This window comes from Leuresthes tenuis, unplaced genomic scaffold (assembly GCF_036924035.1).
Source record: "Leuresthes tenuis unplaced genomic scaffold, fLeuTen1.0.hap1 SCAF_21, whole genome shotgun sequence".
Taxonomy (NCBI): domain Eukaryota; kingdom Metazoa; phylum Chordata; class Actinopteri; order Atheriniformes; family Atherinopsidae; genus Leuresthes; species Leuresthes tenuis.
This window is the reverse complement of record NW_027325375.1, coordinates 31,877,156-31,899,761: the sequence shown is the minus strand read 5'-3', so window position 1 is coordinate 31,899,761 and position 22,606 is coordinate 31,877,156. Positions and strand designations below refer to the sequence as shown.

The following is a 22,606-nucleotide window of genomic DNA, read 5'->3' as shown; positions in this document are numbered from 1 at the left end:
ACCCGACCGAAGGATTAACCAGGTATAGAAAATGGATGGATGGAGGGATGGATGGAGGGATGGATGGATGGATGATGGATTGATGATGGATGGATGGATGGATGGATGGTTGGATGGATGGATGGATGGATGGATGGATGGATGGATTGATGGTTGGATGGATGGATTATGGATGGTTGGATGGATGGATGGATGGATGGATGGATGGATGGATGGATGGATGGATGATGGATTGATGATGGATGGATGGATGGATGGATGGATGATGGATTGATGATGGATGGATGGATGGATGGATGGATGGATTATGGATGGTTGGATGGATGGTTGGATGGATGGATGGATGATGGATTGATGATGGATGGATGGATGGATGGATGGAGTCAGCAGTAAGAACTAAATCAATTTAAATGACAGAGTCCAAGTAGAAGAGGTCCAGAAGTCCAAAATGACTGTGTTAGTGAGAGGAGTAGAAGAGGGGAGTCCTGCTCTGATAGCATCAGGAAGCTGGTTCCACCATCCTGGGATGGCAGAAACAGACGTGGTTCCTGAGAGGAACCAGACGGGGTTCCTGAGAGGAACCAGACGGGGTTCCTGAGAGGAACCAGACGGGGTTCCTGAGAGGAACACAGAGGTCCAGAAGGAGCATCAGCCTGTATGAGTTTAAACAGCTGCTGCAGACCCAGAAGTCTCTCTGCAGGCAGCATCAGACTGGATCTGATCAGGCAGCCATGGGCAGCCGGTGGAGGTCCATGAGGAGAGGAGGGTCATGTGACGTTTAAGTTGACGGAACAGCAGACGCTCCACTGGGTTCTGGGCCATCTGTGGGGGTTCACTGTTGGGAGACCTGCTAGACATAAGCATGTAGACAGATGACTGGATCCAGGGAAATGGTTTATCTTTCCAAAGAGAGGGGCCCGAGTGTTGACCCCTGGGGTACTCCTCCAGGGAGGCGATGGGATGCAGATTTTCTCCATGATAGCCCTTTTAAAGGAGGTACAGCAAGAGCCAAACCAAGAGAGTGCCTTGTGTCAAAGAAGTCCATCTCAGAGAGAACAGATACTGGACTTAAAGCTGAACTGATACATTCTCACATAATTCCTAACCTCAACAGAACTACTGTCCATCATATACAAACTTTCATGTAAAGTAGGGTCAGGTATCTTTCCTCAAACCATCCACCTCCTGAGCCCCAGCCGCCTCATCATAGCTATTACCCACCAGGACCCAGATGGAGTCACGAATTAAACCACAACTATTTTTTCATTTCTGTACCACTTTTGTGTCTGTTTTTTTGTTGTTTTTAATCAAGGGAGCGGGACTTATATCACAAATATATCTGCAGAGCAAATTTAATTACACATAAACTCCATTTGCTGAACACAGAAAGACAAAACTTGAGAAAAAAAGCACTTTACTGCATAATATATTCACACTTAAACAAACATATATACATCACAGGTTTGAAGGTCTGAACCATGAAGAGCTTTAGGGAACATTTGGAGGATTTTAAACCTGATTCTGTGTTGAACAGGGAACCAGTGAAGAGACTTAACCACTGCAGTGATGTGTTCAAATGCCTGTGTTGGTGTAGGAACTCTGGCTGCTGTTTTCCTCATCAGTTGAAGTCATCCTGCAGATGAAAACTCACCAACCTGCTCGATATGAATGTAAAAGGTTCCAGTTTGGGATAAAATGTTCTACCTTTTGATATTTTCTTAAGTGATAAACAGCAGTTCTGGTGATGCTGATGATGTGATTTAACTGAGATCAGAGTCCAATATGATGCCAAAGTTTCCGACCCGCTCACTCAGAGATAAATATTCACAGAATTGAACTTAAAATCCCTCCAGTTTAGCAGCTTTCTGACAGAGCTGATGCCACCAGAGGAAAAACAAACGTACAAGAAAGAAGAACGATCAGTTATGTTCTGATTCCCACGTAAAGGTTAAAGAGAAGTGGGCCAACAACTGAACCCTGTGGAACTCCAGAGAGAATTTTCCTTTCTCTCGATTTTAAACCAGCTGTTGAAACATGAAAACTGATCTGACCTGTTAAACCAACTGAACCAATGAGGGTTTGGATCAAAATGTCACGATCAGCAGTGAGATCAGAACTGAAACTAAGACCTTTAGGTCACTGATTAATTTGGAGTTGTTTCGGTGCTTTGATTGGCTCTGAATCCTGACTGATTGTTTATGTTTCTGTATTTATCAGACGTTTTTATCCAAAGTGACTTACAAATGAAGATATAACAGCTTTATAAAAAGCTAACAATAAGCTCCATAGAAGGAACCCAGGAGTCCGACTCTGTCAGAGGGGACAGAGTAGAGATAGGGTGCAGGCATAGAAGGAAGAGCAGAAAGATAAAGAGCAGAGATAGAGGGGGGAGGGAAGTACAAGGTAAGTGCTGGGATAGGAGATGCTCTCTGAAGAGCTGGGTTTTCAGGAGCTTCTTGAAGATAGACAGGGACGCCCCTGTTCTGGTAGCGCTCGGTAGGTCATTCCACCATCGTGGGACGACACATGAACAGAGTTTGGATTGTCTTAGGCGTGGTGTAGGAGCTGCTAGACGACAATCCTGGGACCAACGGAGGGACCCAGTTGGGACAGAAGCCTTTGCAAGAGCATTCAAGTAGATGGAGCCGTTCCATTAAGCTCTTTGTAGCTAACATCAGGGACTTGGATCTGATGCTAAGGGCAGCCAGAGGAGCTCAATGAACAGAGGGGGGGCGTGTTCTTTTAGGCTGATCCAAGACCAGACGCACCGCCGCGTTCTGGACCATCTGCAGAGGTTTCACAGGCTGGAAACCAGTTAGGAGACCAGTTAGGAGACCAGTTAGGAAACCAGTTAGGAGACCAGTTAGGAGACCAGTTAGGAGACCAGTTAGGAAACCAGTTAGGAAACCAGTTAGGAGACCAGTTAGGAAACCAGTTAGGAGACCAGTTAGGAGACCAGTCAGGAGACCAGTTAGGAGACCAGTTAGGAGACCAGTTAGGAGACCAGTTAGGAAACCAGTTAGGAGACCAGTTAGGAGACCAGTTAGGAGACCAGTTAGGAGACCAGTTAGGAAACCAGTTAGGAGACCAGTTAGGAGACCAGTTAGGAAACCAGTTAGGAAACCAGTTAGGAGACCAGTTAGGAGACCAGTTAGGAGACCAGTTAGGAGACCAGTTAGGAAACCAGTTAGGAGACCAGTTAGGAGACCAGTTAGGAAACCAGTTAGGAAACCAGTTAGGAGACCAGTTAGGAGACCAGTTAGGAAACCAGTTAGGAAACCAGTTAGGAGACCAGTTAGGAGACCAGTTAGGAAACCAGTTAGGAAACCAGTTAGGAGAGCAGTTAGGAGAGCAGTTAGGAGAGCAGTTAGGAAACCAGTTAGGAGACCAGTTAGGAAACCAGTTAGGAGACCAGTTAGGAAACCAGTTAGGAAACCAGTTAGGAAACCAGTTAGGAGAGCAGTTAGGAGAGCAGTTAGGAGAGCAGTTAGGAGACCAGTTAGGAAACCAGTTAGGAGACCAGTTAGGAAACCAGTTAGGAGACCAGTTAGGAGACCAGTTAGGAAACCAGTTAGGAGACCAGTTAGGAGAGCAGTTAGGAGAGCAGTTAGGAAACCAGTTAGGAGACCAGTTAGGAAACCAGTTAGGAGACCAGTTAGGAAACCAGTTAGGAGAGCAGTTAGGAAACCAGTTAGGAGACCAGTTAGGAAACCAGTTAGGAGACCAGTTAGGAAACCAGTTAGGAGACCAGTTAGGAGAGCAGTTAGGAAACCAGTTAGGAAACCAGTTAGGAAACCAGTTAGGAGAGCAGTTAGGAGAGCAGTTAGGAGAGCAGTTAGGAGACCAGTTAGGAAACCAGTTAGGAGACCAGTTAGGAAACCAGTTAGGAGACCAGTTAGGAGACCAGTTAGGAAACCAGTTAGGAGACCAGTTAGGAGAGCAGTTAGGAGAGCAGTTAGGAAACCAGTTAGGAGACCAGTTAGGAAACCAGTTAGGAGACCAGTTAGGAAACCAGTTAGGAGAGCAGTTAGGAAACCAGTTAGGAGACCAGTTAGGAAACCAGTTAGGAGACCAGTTAGGAGAGAGTTGCAGGAGTCAAGGTGGGAGATGACCATGGCCTGCAGCAGGAGCTGGGGGGCATGTTGGGTCAGGTATGGTCTGATCTTTCTTATGTTTAGTAATGCAAAGAACGAGTAACCGAGGTAACGGGATCTTTGAAGGTTAGTTGGTCATCAATCATGACACCCAGGTTTCTAGCAAGTTAATATTATCAAGGCTGTCATTTAAAAGAGTTTCATCCAGATGTGTATGAACATGGTATTTTACCATAAGAAGGCAGTCTGGATATTGATCCTGTTATTGATTACAGGAGGCTCAAGGTTTGTTTTTCTTAGTCGAGGTCAGAGGGGTGTAAGAAAGACTAGGTGCATGTGTAACATGTGGCAGATGTTCTGAGAGGCTCTATTTTAAGGTAAGACCTGATGCTTAAAAACTAAATAGAGTGTAAAACACTATGACTCAAGCTGAAGCAGGATTTAACTTGATTATTTTAAAAGAAATAGATCTGATGAAAACATCTGCATCAGATGGATCACCTGCAGCTGATCTGAGCTGTAAATTAGAGGCTGAATAACAGCTTCAGGCATGATTCAGTGACTCTGATGTTGTAGAAAGTCTGGTTCCACATAGACTGAGAGTGATTTTCCACGTGTGACAGCTGCGTTACTCACCGAGCTCTCAGAGCGCTGACTGTCGACTTATCAATCCTGCAGAGACACAGAGAGAACATGCTGTTAATACAAGCTCCGATAACAGGCCGAACATTACAGCCTCACAGATTTATAACTGCATTCTCTATTAACCTCAGTAACCTGAGAGTGTGACGGAGGCAGGTGTAAAACGCCCGTTTATTAAAGCAGAACCATTATATCACACATGCTGCTGGAAGCTGAAAGCACCATAAAACAACACGAGTGACTGGATCAACATTAACAAAGTGGATCATTTGTAGGGTTTCACCAGTGAATAATCTGGAGGTTGTTTTCTAACCGTTACATGTCAGAAAAGTGTGAGAAATCTTTTACAGAGTCCATAAAACTGCTCCTTTAGTCCAACAGTCCAGAAATAATCACCTAAAATCACACAAGGGGAACCAAACTCATATTTTTTTATTTCAAAAGACTTTTATGGCAAACCTGTAATGATGTGTAAACATGTTTTTAAAGCATTGGGACAAACAGAGAAAACAGAATTAAATATGAATAAATCAATCAGTGAAGAAGAGAACAAACCAAGAAATAACTAGAATAAATAAAGTGAAATCATACAAACAAATAAAGGTGTAAAATATTGAAAGAAAAGCTTTCAAAACATTTGTTTTTATTTAAAATTTGTATTTATTTGCAAAGATTTTTAAATTTTCTCCTGTTACGTCCGTTTTCTCATTTTAATTTACCATAATTCCTTTTTTGTATTTAATTGAACAAAACTATCAGAACAAACTTCAGATATCAAACTCCCTTCGAAGTATTCACAGGTTATCGTGATGCCGGAGGAGGAGAAATGAAAAGTGAGGAGGCGTTCACCTTAAAAGCCTGAATATGTATGATGACTCTGAAAATTCAACTCCCAACGGTCATAAATAACTGAATCTGCTCCACAGATCACGACACAGCCTGAAAGTACGCTGCCGAGTTTCCGACCAGGTGAGTGAAAGATGAGGTCATTGTTGAAGTTATTTGTTAAATATTTATGCTACAAACCGCACATATCAAACATGGACCACATTTAATTAAATAAACACCACAAAACCAACTGAAATCAATTTATTAAGAAAAAGAGAGAAAATTATGTTAAAATAACTTTGTGAAGGAAACTTTTTCCTTTTGAGGCTTTTTAAAAGAAGTAAAACAAAGAAAATAATACAAAGAGTGTAAAGATTAGCAGTAAAATCATAGCTTTCGCATTTAAAGAAATTTGTAGAAAAATTATGAAAACATTGTCAAATATTTTCAGTATTTTACTCTTTAAACGACAAACTGAAAGAAAAGCTTCTTTTACCCCAAGGTGAAAAAGCCCAGAGCTACATCTCAGACTCTACAGGCCTCAGTTAGCATGTTAAAGGTTAAAGGTCACCCCAAGGTGAAGAAGCCCAGAGCTACATCTCAGACTCTACAGGCCTCAGTTAGCATGCTAAAGGTTAAAGGTCACCCCAAGGTGAAAAAGCCCAGAGCTACATCTCAGAGTCTACAGGCCTCAGTTAGCATGTTAAAGGTTAAAGGTCACCCCAAGGTGAAAAAGCCCAGAGCTACATCTCAGACTCTACAGGCCTCAGTTAGCATGCTAAAGGTTAAAGGTCACCCCAAGGTGAAGAAGCCCAGAGCTACATCTCAGACTCCACAGGCCTCAGTTAGCATGTTAAAGGTTAAAGGTCACCCCAAGGTGAAAAAGCCCAGAGCTACATCTCAGACTCTACAGGCCTCAGTTAGCATGTTAAAGGTTAAAGGTCACCCCAAGGTGAAAAAGCCCAGAGCTACATCTCAGACTCTACAGGCCTCAGTTAGCATGTTAAAGGTCAAAGGTCACCCCAAGGTGAAAAAGCCCAGAGCTACATCTCAGACTCTACAGGCCTCAGTTAGCATGCTAAAGGTTAAAGGTCATGACAGCACAGTTAGAAAAAGACTGAACAAGGATGGCTTGTTTGGAAGGGCTGCAGGAGAAAGCCTCTTCTCTCTAAAAAGAACATGGCAGCACAGCTTAGGTTTGCAAAGCTGCATCTGAACAAAGCTCAAGACTTCTGGAACAATGTCCTTTGGACAGACCAGAGCAAAGTGGAGATGTTTGGTCCTAATGCACAGCAGCACGTTTGGAGGAAACCAAACACAGCAGATCAGCACAAACACCTCATAGCAGCTGTCAAGCACGGTGGTGGAGGGCTGATGATCTGGGCTGGTTCTGCAGCCACAGGACCTGGGCACCTTGCAGTCATTGAGTCCACCAGGAACTCCTCTGGATACCAAAGTATTCTAGAGTTAGCAAGATTGCACAAAAACTAACGGGTCAAATTTTATAAAAGTTAGAGAGGAGAGAGAAAACTGTCAATAATAGCAATGAGCTCAGTGAAGGTTCAGGAATGGTGAGGGGAGTTTTGGATGATTTGGTGTCAAGAAGGGCAGCAAAGAAGCTGCTTCTCTTTAAGAAAACAGGCTGATGTTCTGCAGAAAGTTCAAGGATTGGACCTGAGACAAAGAACGGTACCAGAACCTCCTCCTTTTAGCATCTATATGAAATGCTAAAAGAAAGCTTGAGTTGTAACATTGGATCTTTATTACTACCAACAGTTTCCTTTCATGTCGGCTGAATCAACATTTCTGATTGAAACGAAGCTAAAGTGGAGGCTTTATTATAAACTGCTGCTGCAGCTGCTCTTGAATTATTAAATACTGCAACTCTATTAGTCGGCTCAGTCTAAACACCGGGCGGACGGAGAGATGATGAGGAAATCTGTGAGGGTGTGCCATCTGTTATTGTTTTATGAACAGAGACGAAAGAGGAGGAAGAGCGGAGCAGGAGGAGGTACTGAAGGTTTTCTGTAAAGACGTGAAGAAGAGTTAAAGAAAACAAGGACGATGACAAGCAAAACCACGAGGTTAGAAGGAAAGAGTTATGATATCAATTAAGGATAAAGAGAAGGAGCTAATGGAAGCAAAGAGAGGAGGTTAAACTTTAGGGATAAATTGAAAGCCAGAGTGCCCACATGTAGAAACAGGAGGAAAGATGGAGGAAGACAAGCTAATAAAGAGAAAGGACTGAATGTGTGAGAGCAAAGGCAGTGTGGAAGGAAAAAAGAAAGCATGAAAAAGACAAAAGGTGGAGGAAAAGTAAAATGTGGAGGAGGAGAGGAAGTTAAACAGATTAGAGGGAGTGAATGATTGAAAAGGAGGTTTGTTTAAGAGTCTGAACACAGTTTGTTCTCAGATTTACTTGAACCAGAATGACAGAGAAGAGCTACTTTACATTCCTTCCTCTCACTCATCCACATCCCAACCAGACATCTGAGAGAGAAGTCGCTGATGCAGCACCAACGAGTCAGAAAGGCTGAAATCTGTGTGTGATGTCTGCAGAAACATCGGAGGTTATGTCTGCGGAAACATCGGAGGTAATGTCTACGGAAACATCGGAGGTTATGTCTACGGAAACATCGGAGGTTATGTCTACGGAAACGTCGGAGGTTATGTCTGCGGAAACATCGGAGGTTATGTCTGCTGAAACATCGTAGGTAATGTCTGCTGAAATATCGGAGGTTATGTCTGCGGAAACATCGGAGGAAACGTCGGAGGTTATGTCTGTGGAAACATCGTAGGTTATGTCTGCGGAAACATCGGAGGAAACGTCGGAGGTTATGTCTGCGGAAACATCGGAGGAAACGTCGGAGGTTATGTCTGTGGAAACATCGGAGGAAACGTCGGAGGTTATGTCTGCAGAAACATCGTAGGTAATGTCTGCTGAAATATCGGAGGTTATGTCTGCTGAAACATCGGAGGTTATGTCTGCGGAAACATCGGAGGAAACGTCGGAGGTTATGTCTGTGGAAACATCGGAGGAAACGTCGGAGGTTATGTCTGTGGAAACATCGTAGGTAATGTCTGCTGAAATATCGGAGGTTATGTCTGCGGAAACATCGGAGGAAACGTCGGAGGTTATGTCTGTGGAAACATCGTAGGTTATGTCTGCGGAAACATCGGAGGAAACGTCGGAGGTTATGTCTGCGGAAACATCGGAGGAAACGTCGGAGGTTATGTCTGTGGAAACATCGGAGGAAACGTCGGAGGTTATGTCTGCAGAAACATCGTAGGTAATGTCTGCTGAAATATCGGAGGTTATGTCTGCTGAAACATCGGAGGTTATGTCTGCGGAAACATCGGAGGAAACGTCGGAGGTTATGTCTGTGGAAACATCGGAGGAAACGTCGGAGGTTATGTCTGCGGAAACATCGGAGGTTATGTCTGCGGAAACGTCGGAGGAAACGTCGGAGGTTATGTCTGCGGAAACGTCGGAGGAAACGTCGGAGGTTATGTCTGCGGAAACATCGGAGGTTATGTCTGCGGAAACGTCGGAGGTTATGTCTGCGGAAACGTCGGAGGAAACGTCGGAGGTTATGTCTGCGGAAACGTCGGAGGTTATGTCTGCGGAAACGTCGGAGGTTATGTCTGCGGAAACGTCGGAGGAAACGTCGGAGGTTATGTCTGTGGAAACATCGGAGGTTATGTCTTCGGAAACATCGGAGGAAACGTCGGAGGTTATGTCTGTGGAAACATCGGAGGAAACGTCGGAGGTTATGTCTGCGGAAACATCGGAGGAAACGTCGGAGGTTATGTCTGCGGAAACATCGGAGGTGATGTCTGTGGAAACATCGGAGGTTATGTCTGTGGAAACATCGGAGGTTATGTCTGCGGAAACATCGGAGGTGATGTCTGTGGAAACATCGGAGGTAATGTCTGCGGAAACATCGGAGGTGATGTCTGTGGAAACATCGGAGGTTATGTCTGTGGAAACATCGGAGGTTAAGTCTGCGGAAACATCGGAGGTTAAGTCTGCGGAAACATCGGAGGTTATGTCTGCGGAAACATCGGAGGTTATGTCTGCCGAAACATCGGAGGTGATGTCTGCGGAAACGTCGGAGGTAATGTCTACGGAAACATCGGAGGTGATGTCTGCGGAAACGTCGGAGGTGATGTCTGCTGAAACATCGGAGGTTATGTCTGTGGAAACATCGGAGGTTAAGTCTGCGGAAACATCGGAGGTTAAGTCTGCGGAAACATCGGAGGTGATGTCTGCTGAAACATCGGAGGTTAAGTCTGTGGAAACATCGGAGGTTAAGTCTGTGGAAAAATCGGAGGTGATGTCTACGGAAACATCGGAGGTTAAGTCTGTGGAAACGTCGGAGGTGATGTCTGCTGAAACATCGGAGGTGATGTCTGCTGAAACATCGGAGGTTAAGTCTGTGGAAACATCGGAGGTTAAGTCTGCGGAAACATCGGAGGTAATGTCTGCGGAAACATCGGAGGTTAAGTCTGTGGAAACATCGGAGGTGATGTCTGCGGAAACATCGGAGGTTATGTCTGCGGAAACATCGGAGGTTAAGTCTGCGGAAACATCGGAGGTGATGTCTGCTGAAACATCGGAGGTTAAGTCTGTGGAAACGTCGGAGGTAATGTCTGCGGAAACATCGGAGGTTAAGTCTGTGGAAACGTCGGAGGTAATGTCTGCGGAAACATCGGAGGTTATGTCTGTGGAAACATCGGAGGTTAAGTCTGCGGAAACATCGGAGGTTAAGTCTGCGGAAACATCGGAGGTTAAGTCTGCGGAAACATCGGAGGTTAAGTCTGCGGAAACATCGGAGGTTAAGTCTGCGGAAACATCGGAGGTTAAGTCTGCGGAAACGTCGGAGGTAATGTCTGCGGAAACATCGGAGGTTATGTCACATGCGAAATATAGAGGGACGCAGCTTCATCTCGCTCTGCGTTCGCCATCTTTCTGAATGCCTGAGTTTGTTGTTGTTGGTGGTGAAGACGCCAACAGGAAGTGGCTCTATTAGCGATAGCTGAAATGGGGACAGCGCCACCTATGGTACCGGGGTATGACCTGCTTTGTGCCAGTGATTCCATTCATTCACCGCCATATATCCAAGGATAATTACCCTCAGATAAGGAGCAGAACCCAACTGTAGCTGTCACTGTCACCTCTGACAGAGTGACTCGTGGTTTCCTTCTATGTAGCTTATCGTTAGCTTTGATGTTAGCTGTAATGTTATATCCTCATTTGTAAGTCACTTTGGATAAAAGCTTCTGCTAAATGCATAAACATAAACATGTAGACCCACTGAGTGATGCAGCCCCATACCATCACAGACGCTGGCTTTAAACCTTTCTCTGGACACGAGTCTCAGCTTTTTAGGCTTTTTAGAACATTTTTTATTCAGTGGAGTAAAACATGGTAGAAAGCTTGAACCATAAGATGTTTACAGGGTTAGAGGAGACTGCTACATTTTCTCCAAGCTAAGTAGTTTTGTTCCTGTCTGTAAAAATATGTAATTTGGGGTTTTAAATGTGTTTTGGTTTGTTTTTGAGCCATCTTCCCTTTTTATTTAAAACACAAAGCAAAGCAAGAAATGTCTTTTCTCTGGGAAAGGCCCAGAACAATCCGTTAAAGCATCTGTAACACCTGCAGACCGCCAGAGTTACAACAATCCTGAGAACACAGAAAGTTGTTGATTAACTACAGCAGCTGGAGGTTTTTTGTTCACCCTCAGTCGGCTGGAAACAAGCCTCAGAAGTTGTCCAACTAACCCACTGAAAAGGTCAACCTCCCGCCTGTCCGCCGCCACGGAACAGAAAGGGTTGATTTGAATCATCAGATTTTGGGAAGGACGCCGTTTGGGGCTCTTGCGACCGTGATGTCACAGTGATGTCACTTCAGTGCAGCCCAGGCTGGAAATGAACTCAAAGCCCCGAAAGTGAGACGAGATCATTTGAGCGTTTCTGAGAAGGAAACAAAGAGACTCTTACCATCCGAAGCCTCCGAACGACACACTCCTCTTCCTCCTCAGCATGGTGTCCCGCTCCCCTTCTACGCCTCTTTGTGCTCCTTTTCTTCTTATTGTGTCGGGATCCTCCTCCCTCTGTCTTTGTAGCTCTGCCTCCCTCCAGCTCTCCTCGCGGTCCGTCTACCTCCTCATCTCTCCACCTATAAATACTCTCATCCCAGCCAGACGCTCCTTCGCCTCCTCCCTCTTCCCTTTCCCTCCCTCTGTGCCTCCTCCTGCGTTAATGTTTCTTTCTCTTCGTCCTCTCGATCTCACACTTCAGTTCACAGAGAGGAGGAGGTGGAGGGAGGGGTGGAGGAACACATCTCCACCCGCTCTGATGAAGAAGAACAGCAGCAGAAAACTTATACATAATGAATGGAGATAAAGTCCTGTCAGTTTACTGCATTTCATGTTATGTAATGATGTCTCAGCCTGAACTCAAACACACAATCAGCACTTTCAGAGCTCAAACAAACGCTGTGAACAACCCTGAAGAACCCCCCCCCCATCTCTCTCTGAGCCCCTCTCTGCTCCTCAGAGTAAAAATATGAATCAAACAGTTCAGATGGGATTAAAGTCACATTCAGGTCTGGACTTTAAAGTCATTTTCCTCCATCTCACAACATCCACAGAACCCCTCAGTTCAGGCTCCATCATGTTTGGGACAGGTGTGTTCCAGGTGTGTTCCAGGTGTGATTAACTGGATTACAGCTACAGTTGGGTTCTGCTCCTTATCTGAGGGTAATTATCCTTGGATATATGGCGGTGAATGAATGGAATCACTGGCACAAAGCAGGTCATACCCCGGTACCATAGGTGGCGCTGTCCCCATTTCAGCTATCGCTAATAGAGCCACTTCCTGTTGGCGTCTTCACCACCAACAACAACAAACTCAGGCATTCAGAAAGATGGCGAACGCAGAGCGAGATGAAGCTGCGTCCCTCTCCATCTGTGATGAGCTGGTTATGGAACAGAGATGCACAACGTTCTCCATCGCCTTGTTTCTTTCTTTCTGACAACAACAGTAATATCGTCTCCTTCCACTTCCGGGGGACGATCGCAGGAAATAATCTGGAGCATGCTCAGAACGCTCGATCCGATCCACTGTCGTCTACGTGCACGTTCAGTGCACGTTTGGATCGAGTTATCTCGGGTCTTAATCCAATCCGGTCCAATTCTTAGTCAGATTAAGGCGTCTACATGAGCTGAATAACTCAGTCTCATTGTAAATTAGCCAATATACCGATCCGATGGCGCTCATATAACCCTATCTAACCCTAACCCTAACCTGAGCTCGGAGAGCAGGTGACGGGAAGACAAGAGACGAGGTAAACGCTTAGAAAGGTTCTCTGGGAACATGGGTGGAAGCCATGTTAGCACTTAGGAAGTGAAATATCTGGCAAAGACTGGAGCTCCTGCAGAGGGTGTTCTGACGAGGGAAGATGGAGACTCGGTGTGATCCAGACTCCCAGGACACCTGCCCAGGACACCTGCCCAGGACACCTGCCCAGGACACCTGCCCAGGACACCTGCCCAGGACACCTGCCCAGGACACCTGCCCAGGAAACCTGCCCAGGAAACCTGCCCAGGACACCTGCCCAGGACACCTGCCCAGGAAACCTGCCCAGGACACCTGCCTAGGACACCTGCCCAGGACACCTGCCTAGGAAACCTGCCCAGGACACCTGCCCAGGACACCTGCCCAGGACACCTGCCCAGGAAACCTGCCCAGGACACCTGCCCAGGACACCTGCCCAGGACACCTGCCCAGGACACCTGCCCAGGACACCTGCCCAGGAAACCTGCCCAGGACACCTGCCCAGGACACCTGCCCTCACCAAAGACTCAGAAACCAAACAGCAACGTGACAAACATACGTTCTGATAACAACATACCTAAACCAGGTTTTAAATACGGTGACCTTCGGTTAACCTTTTTCAGTTTTCAGCAGGACGTCAAAGCGTGAACTCATAGGTCGTACTCACAGGCCTGCATGAACGTGCCCTGGAGGAGGAGGAAAGTCCCACTTTAGGCCACAGTATTCTGCACTTCTCCATCAGAGTTATGTTCATCACCTGGTGGAGAACTGCGTTATTATTCAGATCCTCAGTTGGACAGTAAATGTTCATCTCAGCCCTGGACCAAATGTTTCCACAGCTCTGGTAAAATGTAAGCTGCACTTAAATAAGACTGAAGGTAAAGAGGGTTAATATTTCACCCTGTTGACTTATGGTGGAACATTTCTGGACCAACAGAAAAAAGCCTCTTTTAAAAGATTAAAATACCTGCCGAAGCAGCAAAAACTGAGTCTGGGCCGTAAAGGAAACCCCAACAAATGGCTCGATGAGAGCGTCTGAAACCACAGAGCTCTGTTCCTCTGTGGATTTCTGTGGGAAAATCCTCAGCAGCTCAGCAGATGAATACATTTACATCAAATTACCACTGAGGGGATAAAGGGAACCAGGATCTGAGTAAAGTGTGAGCTGCCGTCCCTTCATACACAATAAGCCCCCCCACCAGCCTGCTAACAGCGCCCTCTGCTGCTCACAGAGGTCACTGCAACCAGAGTAAAAACAGAACCAAACGCTCCCTTTATTCAGTTTAAATAAAGCTGCATCATTGATTACTAATTAATAAAGAAAGAAAATGTGCTGCTTCATTAGATTCAGATTCATGCAACTTTATTTATCCACAAAGTCAATACAAACAACAAAAAACAGGAGCTTCTGGCTTCTATTTCAGTCCAAACGTGTTAATGTTGAGCATTTAATCCCAAACAGAGAAGTGTCTCACATCAGATCCTCGGCTGGAGCCGATCTGAGCAGGAAAGTCTTTCAGGTTTGTGTTTTAATCGCGCTGCTGTCAGGATGAACTGTGACGAAGGTTCAGGGTTTGTTCTGCAATAAGAAGCCTTCACACAGTCTGTCATCTCCCTGTTTGGGTTTGAGTCGCTGATATTACTCTTATCTCAGTCTTTGTGGGGACTCGGTTTCCTTTCCGCTGCCCTTTGTTCAGCGACTGAACTGGGACTAAGGTTTGGGGAAGGTTTCCTGTGAATGAATGGATGCTTTTCTCCTCTGAAGTCAGAGAGGAGTGTGTTGGTGGCCTCCTGCGCAGCCTGGCCTTCATCATCCGGACACGATGTTCGAGTCCTTCAGCAGCACCAGGTGCGCCCGGGACTCCCGCCAGTAAGCTGGCAGCGAGGCGGTGTCACACGGCTCGGTACATATGCTGCGTCCGACCAGCCAGGCTGGGAAAGAGCTGGGAAAGAGCAGGCAAAGAGCTGGGAAAGAGCAGGGAAAGAGCTTGGAAAGAGCTGGGAAAGAGCAGGGAAAGAGCTGGGAAAGAGCAGGGAAAGAGCTGGGAAAGAGCAGGGAAAGAGCAGGGAAAGAGCTGGGAAAGAGCAGGGAAAGAGCTGGGAAAGAGCTGGGAAAGAGCTGGGAAAGAGCTGGGAAAGAGCAGGGAAAGAGCAGGGAAAGAGCTGGGAAAGAGCAGGGAAAGAGCAGGGAAAGAGCTGGGAAAGAGCAGGGAAAGAGCTGGGAAAGAGCAGGGAAAGAGCTGGGAAAGAGCTGGGAAAGAGCAGGGAAAGAGCTGGGAAAGAGCTGGGAAAGAGCTGGGAAAGAGCTGGGAAAGAGCAGGGAAAGAGCTGGGAAAGAGCAGGGAAAGAGCTGGGAAAGAGCTGGGAAAGAGCAGGGAAAGAGCTGGGAAAGAGCTGGGAAAGAGCTGGGAAAGAGCAGGGAAAGAGCTGGGAAAGAGCAGGGAAAGAGCTGGGAAAGAGCTGGGAAAGAGCAGGGAAAGAGCAGGGAAAGAGCTGGGAAAGAGCAGGGAAAGAGCTGGGAAAGAGCAGGGAAAGAGCAGGGAAAGAGCTGGGAAAGAGCTGGGAAAGAGCTGGGAAAGAGCTGGGAAAGAGCAGGGAAAGAGCTGGGAAAGAGCTGGGAAAGAGCAGGGAAAGAGCTGGGAAAGAGCTGGGAAAGAGCAGGGAAAGAGCTGGGAAAGAGCAGGGAAAGAGCAGGGAAAGAGCTGGGAAAGAGCAGGGAAAGAGCTGGGAAAGAGCTGGGAAAGAGCAGGGAAAGAGCTGGGAAAGAGCTGGGAAAGAGCTGGGAAAGAGCTGGGAAAGAGCAGGGAAAGAGCTGGGAAAGAGCAGGGAAAGAGCTGGGAAAGAGCAGGGAAAGAGCAGGGAAAGAGCTGGGAAAGAGCTGGGAAAGAGCAGGGAAAGAGCTGGGAAAGAGCTGGGAAAGAGCTGGGAAAGAGCTGGGAAAGAGCTGGGAAAGAGCAGGGAAAGAGCAGGGAAAGAGCTGGGAAAGAGCAGGGAAAGAGCTGGGAAAGAGCAGGGAAAGAGCTGGGAAAGAGCTGGGAAAGAGCAGGGAAAGAGCAGGGAAAGAGCTGGGAAAGAGCTGGGAAAGAGCTGGGAAAGAGCTGGGAAAGAGCTGGGAAAGAGCTGGGAAAGAGCAGGGAAAGAGCTGGGAAAGAGCAGGGAAAGAGCTGGGAAAGAGCAGGGAAAGAGCAGGGAAAGAGCAGGGAAAGAGCTGGGAAAGAGCTGGGAAAGAGCAGGGAAAGAGCTGGGAAAGAGCAGGGAAAGAGCAGGGAAAGAGCTGGGAAAGAGCTGGGAAAGAGCTGGGAAAGAGCAGGGAAAGAGCTGGGAAAGAGCAGGGAAAGAGCTGGGAAAGAGCTGGGAAAGAGCAGGGAAAGAGCTGGGAAAGAGCAGGGAAAGAGCAGGGAAAGAGCTGGGAAAGAGCTGGGAAAGAGCTGGGAAAGAGCAGGGAAAGAGCTGGGAAAGAGCAGGGAAAGAGCAGGGAAAGAGCTGGGAAAGAGCTGTTCTGTTTACAGCCGATCACAGTTTTCAGTGAGAAACAGACGACTGCATTAAAGCTTCAACATTACGCCTCGTTTCTAGTTGTTCATGTAACTTATGGAACCTTTTTCTGTCCTTTACAGCGTTCAGGGCTGACTGTGTGGTGGGGGCTGACCGGGTGGTGGGGGCTGACCCGTGTGGTGGGGGCTGACCGGGTGGTGGGGGCTGACGCCGTCTCTGAAGCTGCTGTCCATTGGAACGATACGTCAACACAGCCGCCATCTTGGGCCGGGGGATTTCCTGCATTAGTCAACCGAGCCAGAGGTCTATCAACCATTAAAATCACCACAACTCAGACTTTTTAACCGATTTTCAAGCCGTTTGGTTTAATTTAAACTTCAAATATTTGTGATACAACATAGATTAGTTTTCATAAATACATTAGAAATGTGATTTAGACAAAGATTTCAGGTATTTAAGGATAACTCAATCATGCGTCGCTGTTTTAAAATAACAGAATGTCTTCTATGTTAATAGAATTGTGCATTTTAACATCAGGGAGGGGACACTGATGTTTTTAAAGGTTTTTATCAGGGTTAATTCAATAAGAACAACTTCTAATAATGTATTTTATTATCATTTAGTGGGCACTGCGTTGTGTTAGTTCAGGAAAATTAAAAAGTGATGGTTTCACTCCTTATTGCTTATGGAGCTACAGTTCAGGTTCATAACTTCCGTTAGCAGTTCATGTTAGTGCTGTGAAACTGATTTAATAGATAATTTAGGAATAACACGGCCTGCTGAGCACAGTTATATACTGTGGCTGATTGACAAATGTCACTTTCATCATCTTACTGATGTCTCACTAACAAAAATATCTTCTGTTTTCTTGTCCTGACGTAAGCTAGTAATAAGCTAGTTTCATTTATCTTATCTTAAGAGATGCATCAAATTAAACTCGTTCATAACAGTTAAATAATATAAAACAACTTCTTACTTGTGAAATGTTATTCCAAGTTTATTAGTTTCGGCGTTTCTTCCACGGGAACATCCGTAAGCGGCACAAAAGTCTGGCTTTTTGCCAGATGCACGTGTTGACGTGCCTGAAAAGCCCGAACGTGGAATCCCCGTCAATATTTCTCTGTTGTTATCGAGCTGCCGTCTTTCCCGCCTTAATCTCGCGAGACTTTGGGCTCACGCGATATTTCACCAGTTAAGAATTGTTAGGAACTTGTTCGGACTTTGTTAGGAAATGTTAGGACTTTGTTCGGACTTTGTTCGGACTTTGTTAGGAAATGTTAGGACTTTGTTCGGACTTTGTTCGGACTTTGTTAGGAAATGTTAGGACTTTGTTCGGACTTTGTTCGGACCTTGTTAGGAAATGTTAGGACCTTGTTAGGAAATGTTCGGACTTGTTTGCAGCTCACATTTTTACTCCAAGGTTATCTCAAATCAAATAAAAACGGTAAAAGTATTGAAAAGAATAGATATATACATAATAATTACTGTTTAGGGACTGTATGACCCTGAAAAAGTGTCTTGGATATGTCATCCAGCATTTGTTGTGCTCAGTAAGCCTTACAGCATTGATTTTAATGGGTTACCTTTTAAATTGTGGGAAGAACTACTGGCAGCCACAAACTTATGCTGATGAAACATGAAAAATGTAAGATGCATTTTGATATCGAGGGAAAATCCACCCAGTATGTAATTTTTCACCCAAGACAGGGTCACAGGACACAGGTTTAACATCATAGACATTGTTAGCCCGATTTTTTCATTGGAAGCTCAAGAATAAGCTGGAGAAATCGTTTATTAAAAAAGTATTTATTAGTGGTCACAAGTAAAGTATATTGCAGCGCTGGACTCGGAGTGCCAGAGCTCCCGCAGGAAATCCGTCAGGCCGAGCCCCGATATCCGGAAACATGTCATATTTTCCTGAGCTTCCAATGAAAAAAATCGGGCTAACAACATAATGTCTTTATAATGTCAATGTTTAACATAATCTGAGACAATCAGCTTTTTTAGAATTAATAGATGGTGTTGCTGATTCTGCTCCAACGTTACGAAACAAAACAAAACACCGTCATTGATATTCACTGATTTGTAAAATGTGAAAAGTGATATCCACTCGCTGCGAGCAGGGTTCGAACCTGCGCGGGGAGACCCCATTGGATTTCAAGTCCAACGCCTTAACCACTCGGCCATCGCAGCTGATACACACATCAGTTTCAGTGGACAACATGTGGTTTAACCCTAGGTTAGGGTTCTGTTAGGGTTAGGGTTAGGGTTCTGTTAGGGTTAGTGTTCTGTTAGGGTTAGGGTTAGGGTTAGGGTTCTGTTAGGGTTAGGGTTAGGGTTAGGGTTACTGCTGCATCGCTACGAAGGAAACTTTGTGGGTTGTTGACACCTTCGCAAATGTCGCCGTGTCAAGTAAGTGTGCGTGATGTAAAATAAACACGAGGAAATTCAAATTTCTGTGGTCGTCCGTTTTCCGGTGGAACAGTTGAAGAGTCTTTACGGGAACTTTTTCTTGTGATTTTACCCAATTCGTTTCCTTCTTCTTCGTTTTTGATTAGATTTTTCGTATTTGCGAACCAGGAAGAAATGGTACATTACCGCCACCTCGTGGAGTGGAGTGGACAGTTCATTTTTAAACCCAGGCCGCTACGTTGTCCACACATACTTTTGTTACTGTTATACACAAATTAATTGGTCGTATCATATATACATATATATATTAGACATATATATAATACAAACATATAAACATGTAACAGAATAACTATGTGTATGAATAAATATTTTGTCTTGTAAGCTGACGGTGACGTGAGGGGATGTAGCTCAGTGGTAGAGCGCATGCTTCGCATGTATGAGGTCCCGGGTTCAATCCCCGGCATCTCCACTGATTCTTCTTTTGTCCGGAACAACGAAGATGGAAGATGCTGACCGTTGGTGATGGCGGGACTCAGGCCCAGTTATATAACCAGAATATAACCGAAATATCCATTCTTTGTTAATAAGAGCAACAACAAAATCATTTCAAATCGCATTATCTCGAAACATTATCTTATCATTTTAGGACAAAGGAAAACAGTTCGAATTCACAGAATATCGACATCTGTAAGAAACCAAACAGTGTGAAAACCAGTTGATATGTTAATATATATCAGTCCTGCTCCCCCAACAGCCGAAACAACTCTTCTGTCCCTCCGGCCACCAGGCTGTACCACAGCTCTCAGTGATGGTACTTCCGCCACTTCTACGGTCACTTTACATTTGTAAATAATTTACAGTTGTATGTTGAATGTATGTTTTGTTACTTTTTGCTACTGGATGCTTGAAATTTCTTCGGGATCAATAAAGTATCTATCTATCTGTTATCAATGAGGAAATAAACACGAAGAAATCCAACTTTCGCTGCTTTTATTCGGAAGTTCGTGTGGTAAAAACGTAAATATAATTTTTTTTTCCATATAAACTTCTTAGTTCTTCTTCATTGCATTTGTATATTATTTGTTCATGAAGTCACACCGTTTTCTGTCAGTTATTTGGCAAAAAAAGCACTTTTACGCTAATGAAAAACATAAATTTCTGGTTCCACTGGGGCTCGAACCCAGGACCTTCTGCGTGTAAAGCAGACGTGATAACCGCTACACTATGGAACCGCACTGCCGGAACAGCTCACCACAGGTGAATAAATTAAAGACAACATACCTCGACAGGTACAGGTGTAGGCGGAGCTTTAAAACCAGAGACACTGGATGTTCCTGCCGACCCTTCTTCACTTCATCACCATCCCAGAGAGGAGAGAGGCTCCTGCAGGTAAGCTCACCTGTATGTGTGATTCTTCTTATTTCCTGAACAAACAGGAACCCTTAAACACACCTTTTCTGTCTAATTTTGTGAAGCGTTTGTTATTTTCTATGATTGAAGAAAGAAGTGGAAAGAAACAAAAATCTCTTTACTTAATCAATTCAGTGTATTCATGAATCTTACATTTTATTTTGATTTCCTCTTTTCTGTTTCTCTGGATGCTGTTTTTGACTCATGTGTGAAGAAAAGCCTGAATTAATTCATAGATCATTAACTTTATTCCTTTTATTGTTTAACTGTTGAACGTAAACTCGAAAAAATCTAATTTTTGGATGACGAGACAGCAAAAATCCCCTCTAATAACATCTAAATGTAAAGTTCAAAACTGTGATGTCAGCAGTTAAATGTGAAGATTAATTCCTTATTTCTGATGGAGCTAATTAAAATCAGTGAAATTATTTAACTTTCTACCTTTAAGCTGAGTAGAGGACACAGCTTTACATTTCTGATCAGGCATCAAACCATTCAACAACTAAGCAGCTCCATAAAGTCCCAACAATAAGCCACAGATGAAGTTCTGGCTTCATGGAAGAAGACCGTTAAACGCAGAGCAGGAAGCTTCGCTGCGACTCAGAGGAGGAAGTCACCTTCAACATGAAAGAGATCAGTGTTTCTAGGGTTGGTTTTTCTTCCAAACTGCGTCCGGCTGCACGCCCACGGTGACTGGCGCCGTTTGCAAGTCAAATATCGGTAAACAAATGAGGGTTCAGGAACCGAGGAACATGTTCACAGAAAGAAACTGAATGCATTTCAGCTTTTGAAAAGATTCATTCATGATGTGTGTGGAAACCAGCCGATGTTTTACCTGAACAGGTGAGATGTCCCTGTAGTACAAGCATTTAAATCAGAAGATCTCCTGGAAAATACTGAAAATGGACCAGTTTGAATATCTGAAACACAGTTCTGTTTAATAAAATAAAAAAAATCTGAAGAATCTGAGGCAGAAACAGAGTTTTTTCTCAGTTCTCAGCAGCTTTAAAGTGAATCTCTGGTCTGAGCTCCTTTATTCTCCAACACAGCCTGAACCCTCTGAGACAAGCTTTCTGTCATTTCTTTAAGGAGTCTTCAGGAATAGTTCTCCAGGCTTCTTGAAGGACATCCCAAAGCTCTTCTTTGGATGTGGGCTGCCTTTTGTTCCGTTCTCTGTCAGATGATCCCACACTGCTTCAATAATGTTGAGGTCCGGGCTCTGGGGAGGATTCATCCCTCCATAAGACCTGTTGCCACTGATTTTCAGTCCACTTCTTGTGTCATTTGGCACAGCTCAGCCTTTTCTCCCTGTTTCCCTTCCTTAAGAACGGCTTCTTGACAGCCACCCTTCCATGGAGCCCATTTCTGATGAGGCTTGGGCCAACAGTAGATGGATCAGCTGAAGGTCCAGATGCATCTCTCAGGTCCTGTCAGGTCACAGCTGGATTTTTTCCTCTTTCTTAAGGACATCACTTTCAGATCCTGTTCATCTGCTGGAGATAGTTTTTTAGGCCTGACACTTCTTCTTTTGTCCTCCACTTGTCCAGTTTCCTCAAATGTTTTAAGGACACACTGCACACCATGCTGAGATATGCCAAGTTTTCAGCTAATAGCTCTTTGGGAATCACCTTGTTGCTGCAGAAATCCTATTTTCTGTCTGTCAAACTGTGTTTTCTTTGCTGTTTTTCATAGATGCAGCTAAAGAAATGGGAACAAATGATGTGTCTTTGTGACAGGCTGCTGGTAACAAAGTGCCTAAAGATCCAGTTTAAAATGGCTTCTTTGCTAAGTTGTCTGTTCTGTGTCGACACAACACTGGTTCATCCCTTGAGTTAGGAGCCTTTTTTCTGCCTGAATGCTTCATAGCTCAGAGTTAAGTGGCTGAACAAAGAAAAAACACTGAAAATGCTCAGGAACAAGGACTGAAGATGAGGGAAAAAGCAGAAAATGTCCAAAGAAAAACTGAAAGAGCTTCAGAAAGCTGCAGAACTGTTGATCAGGACACTTTAAAGGCTTCAGAAAGCTGCAGAACTGTTGATCAGGACACTTTAAAGGTTACAGAAAGCTGCAGAACTGTTGATCAGGACACTTTACAGGTTACAGAAAGCTGCAGAACTATTGATCAGGACACTTTAAAGGTTTCAGAAAGCTGCAGAACTATTGATCAGGACACTTTAAAGGTTACAGAAAGCTGCAGAACTGTTGATCAGGACACTTTAAAGGTTACAGAAAGCTGCAGAACTATTGATCAGGACACTTTAAAGGTTTCAGAAAGCTGCAGAACTATTGATCAGGACACTTTAAAGGTTTCAGAAAGCTGCAGAACTGTTGATCAGGACACTTTAAAGGTTTCAGAAAGCTGCAGAACTGTTGATCAGGAC

At 44.9% G+C, this 22,606-nt stretch overlaps 1 protein-coding gene and 3 non-coding genes across 4 annotated transcripts in view; 1 reads left to right on the top strand and 3 right to left on the bottom strand.

The window, feature by feature from the left end:
- The window catches only part of LOC140279806 (rap1 GTPase-activating protein 2-like), a 56,576-nt gene extending 42,567 nt beyond the window's left edge, over nt 1-14,009 (bottom strand). Inside the window, exons 1-4 of the mRNA XM_072375003.1 lie at nt 13,873-14,009; nt 13,573-13,662; nt 11,568-11,921; nt 4,731-4,766 (exon numbers count right to left, since the gene is read on the bottom strand). Of these exons, the coding sequence (XP_072231104.1) occupies nt 4,731-4,766; nt 11,568-11,611 (80 nt within the window). The 5' untranslated portion in view covers nt 11,612-11,921; nt 13,573-13,662; nt 13,873-14,009. The remainder of the gene's footprint in view (nt 1-4,730; nt 4,767-11,567; nt 11,922-13,572; nt 13,663-13,872) is intronic.
- Nucleotides 14,010-18,511: 4,502 nt separating this feature from the next.
- On the bottom strand, nt 18,512-18,593 carry trnas-uga (transfer RNA serine (anticodon UGA)). Its single transcript has one exon. It is a non-coding gene; the product is annotated as a tRNA-Ser (tRNA).
- A 619-nt stretch (nt 18,594-19,212) lies between these two features.
- trnaa-cgc (transfer RNA alanine (anticodon CGC)) lies at nt 19,213-19,284 on the top strand. Its single transcript has one exon. It is a non-coding gene; the product is annotated as a tRNA-Ala (tRNA).
- A 690-nt stretch (nt 19,285-19,974) lies between these two features.
- trnav-uac (transfer RNA valine (anticodon UAC)) lies at nt 19,975-20,047 on the bottom strand. The gene has a single exon. It is a non-coding gene; the product is annotated as a tRNA-Val (tRNA).
- Nucleotides 20,048-22,606: the final 2,559 nt, after the last annotated feature.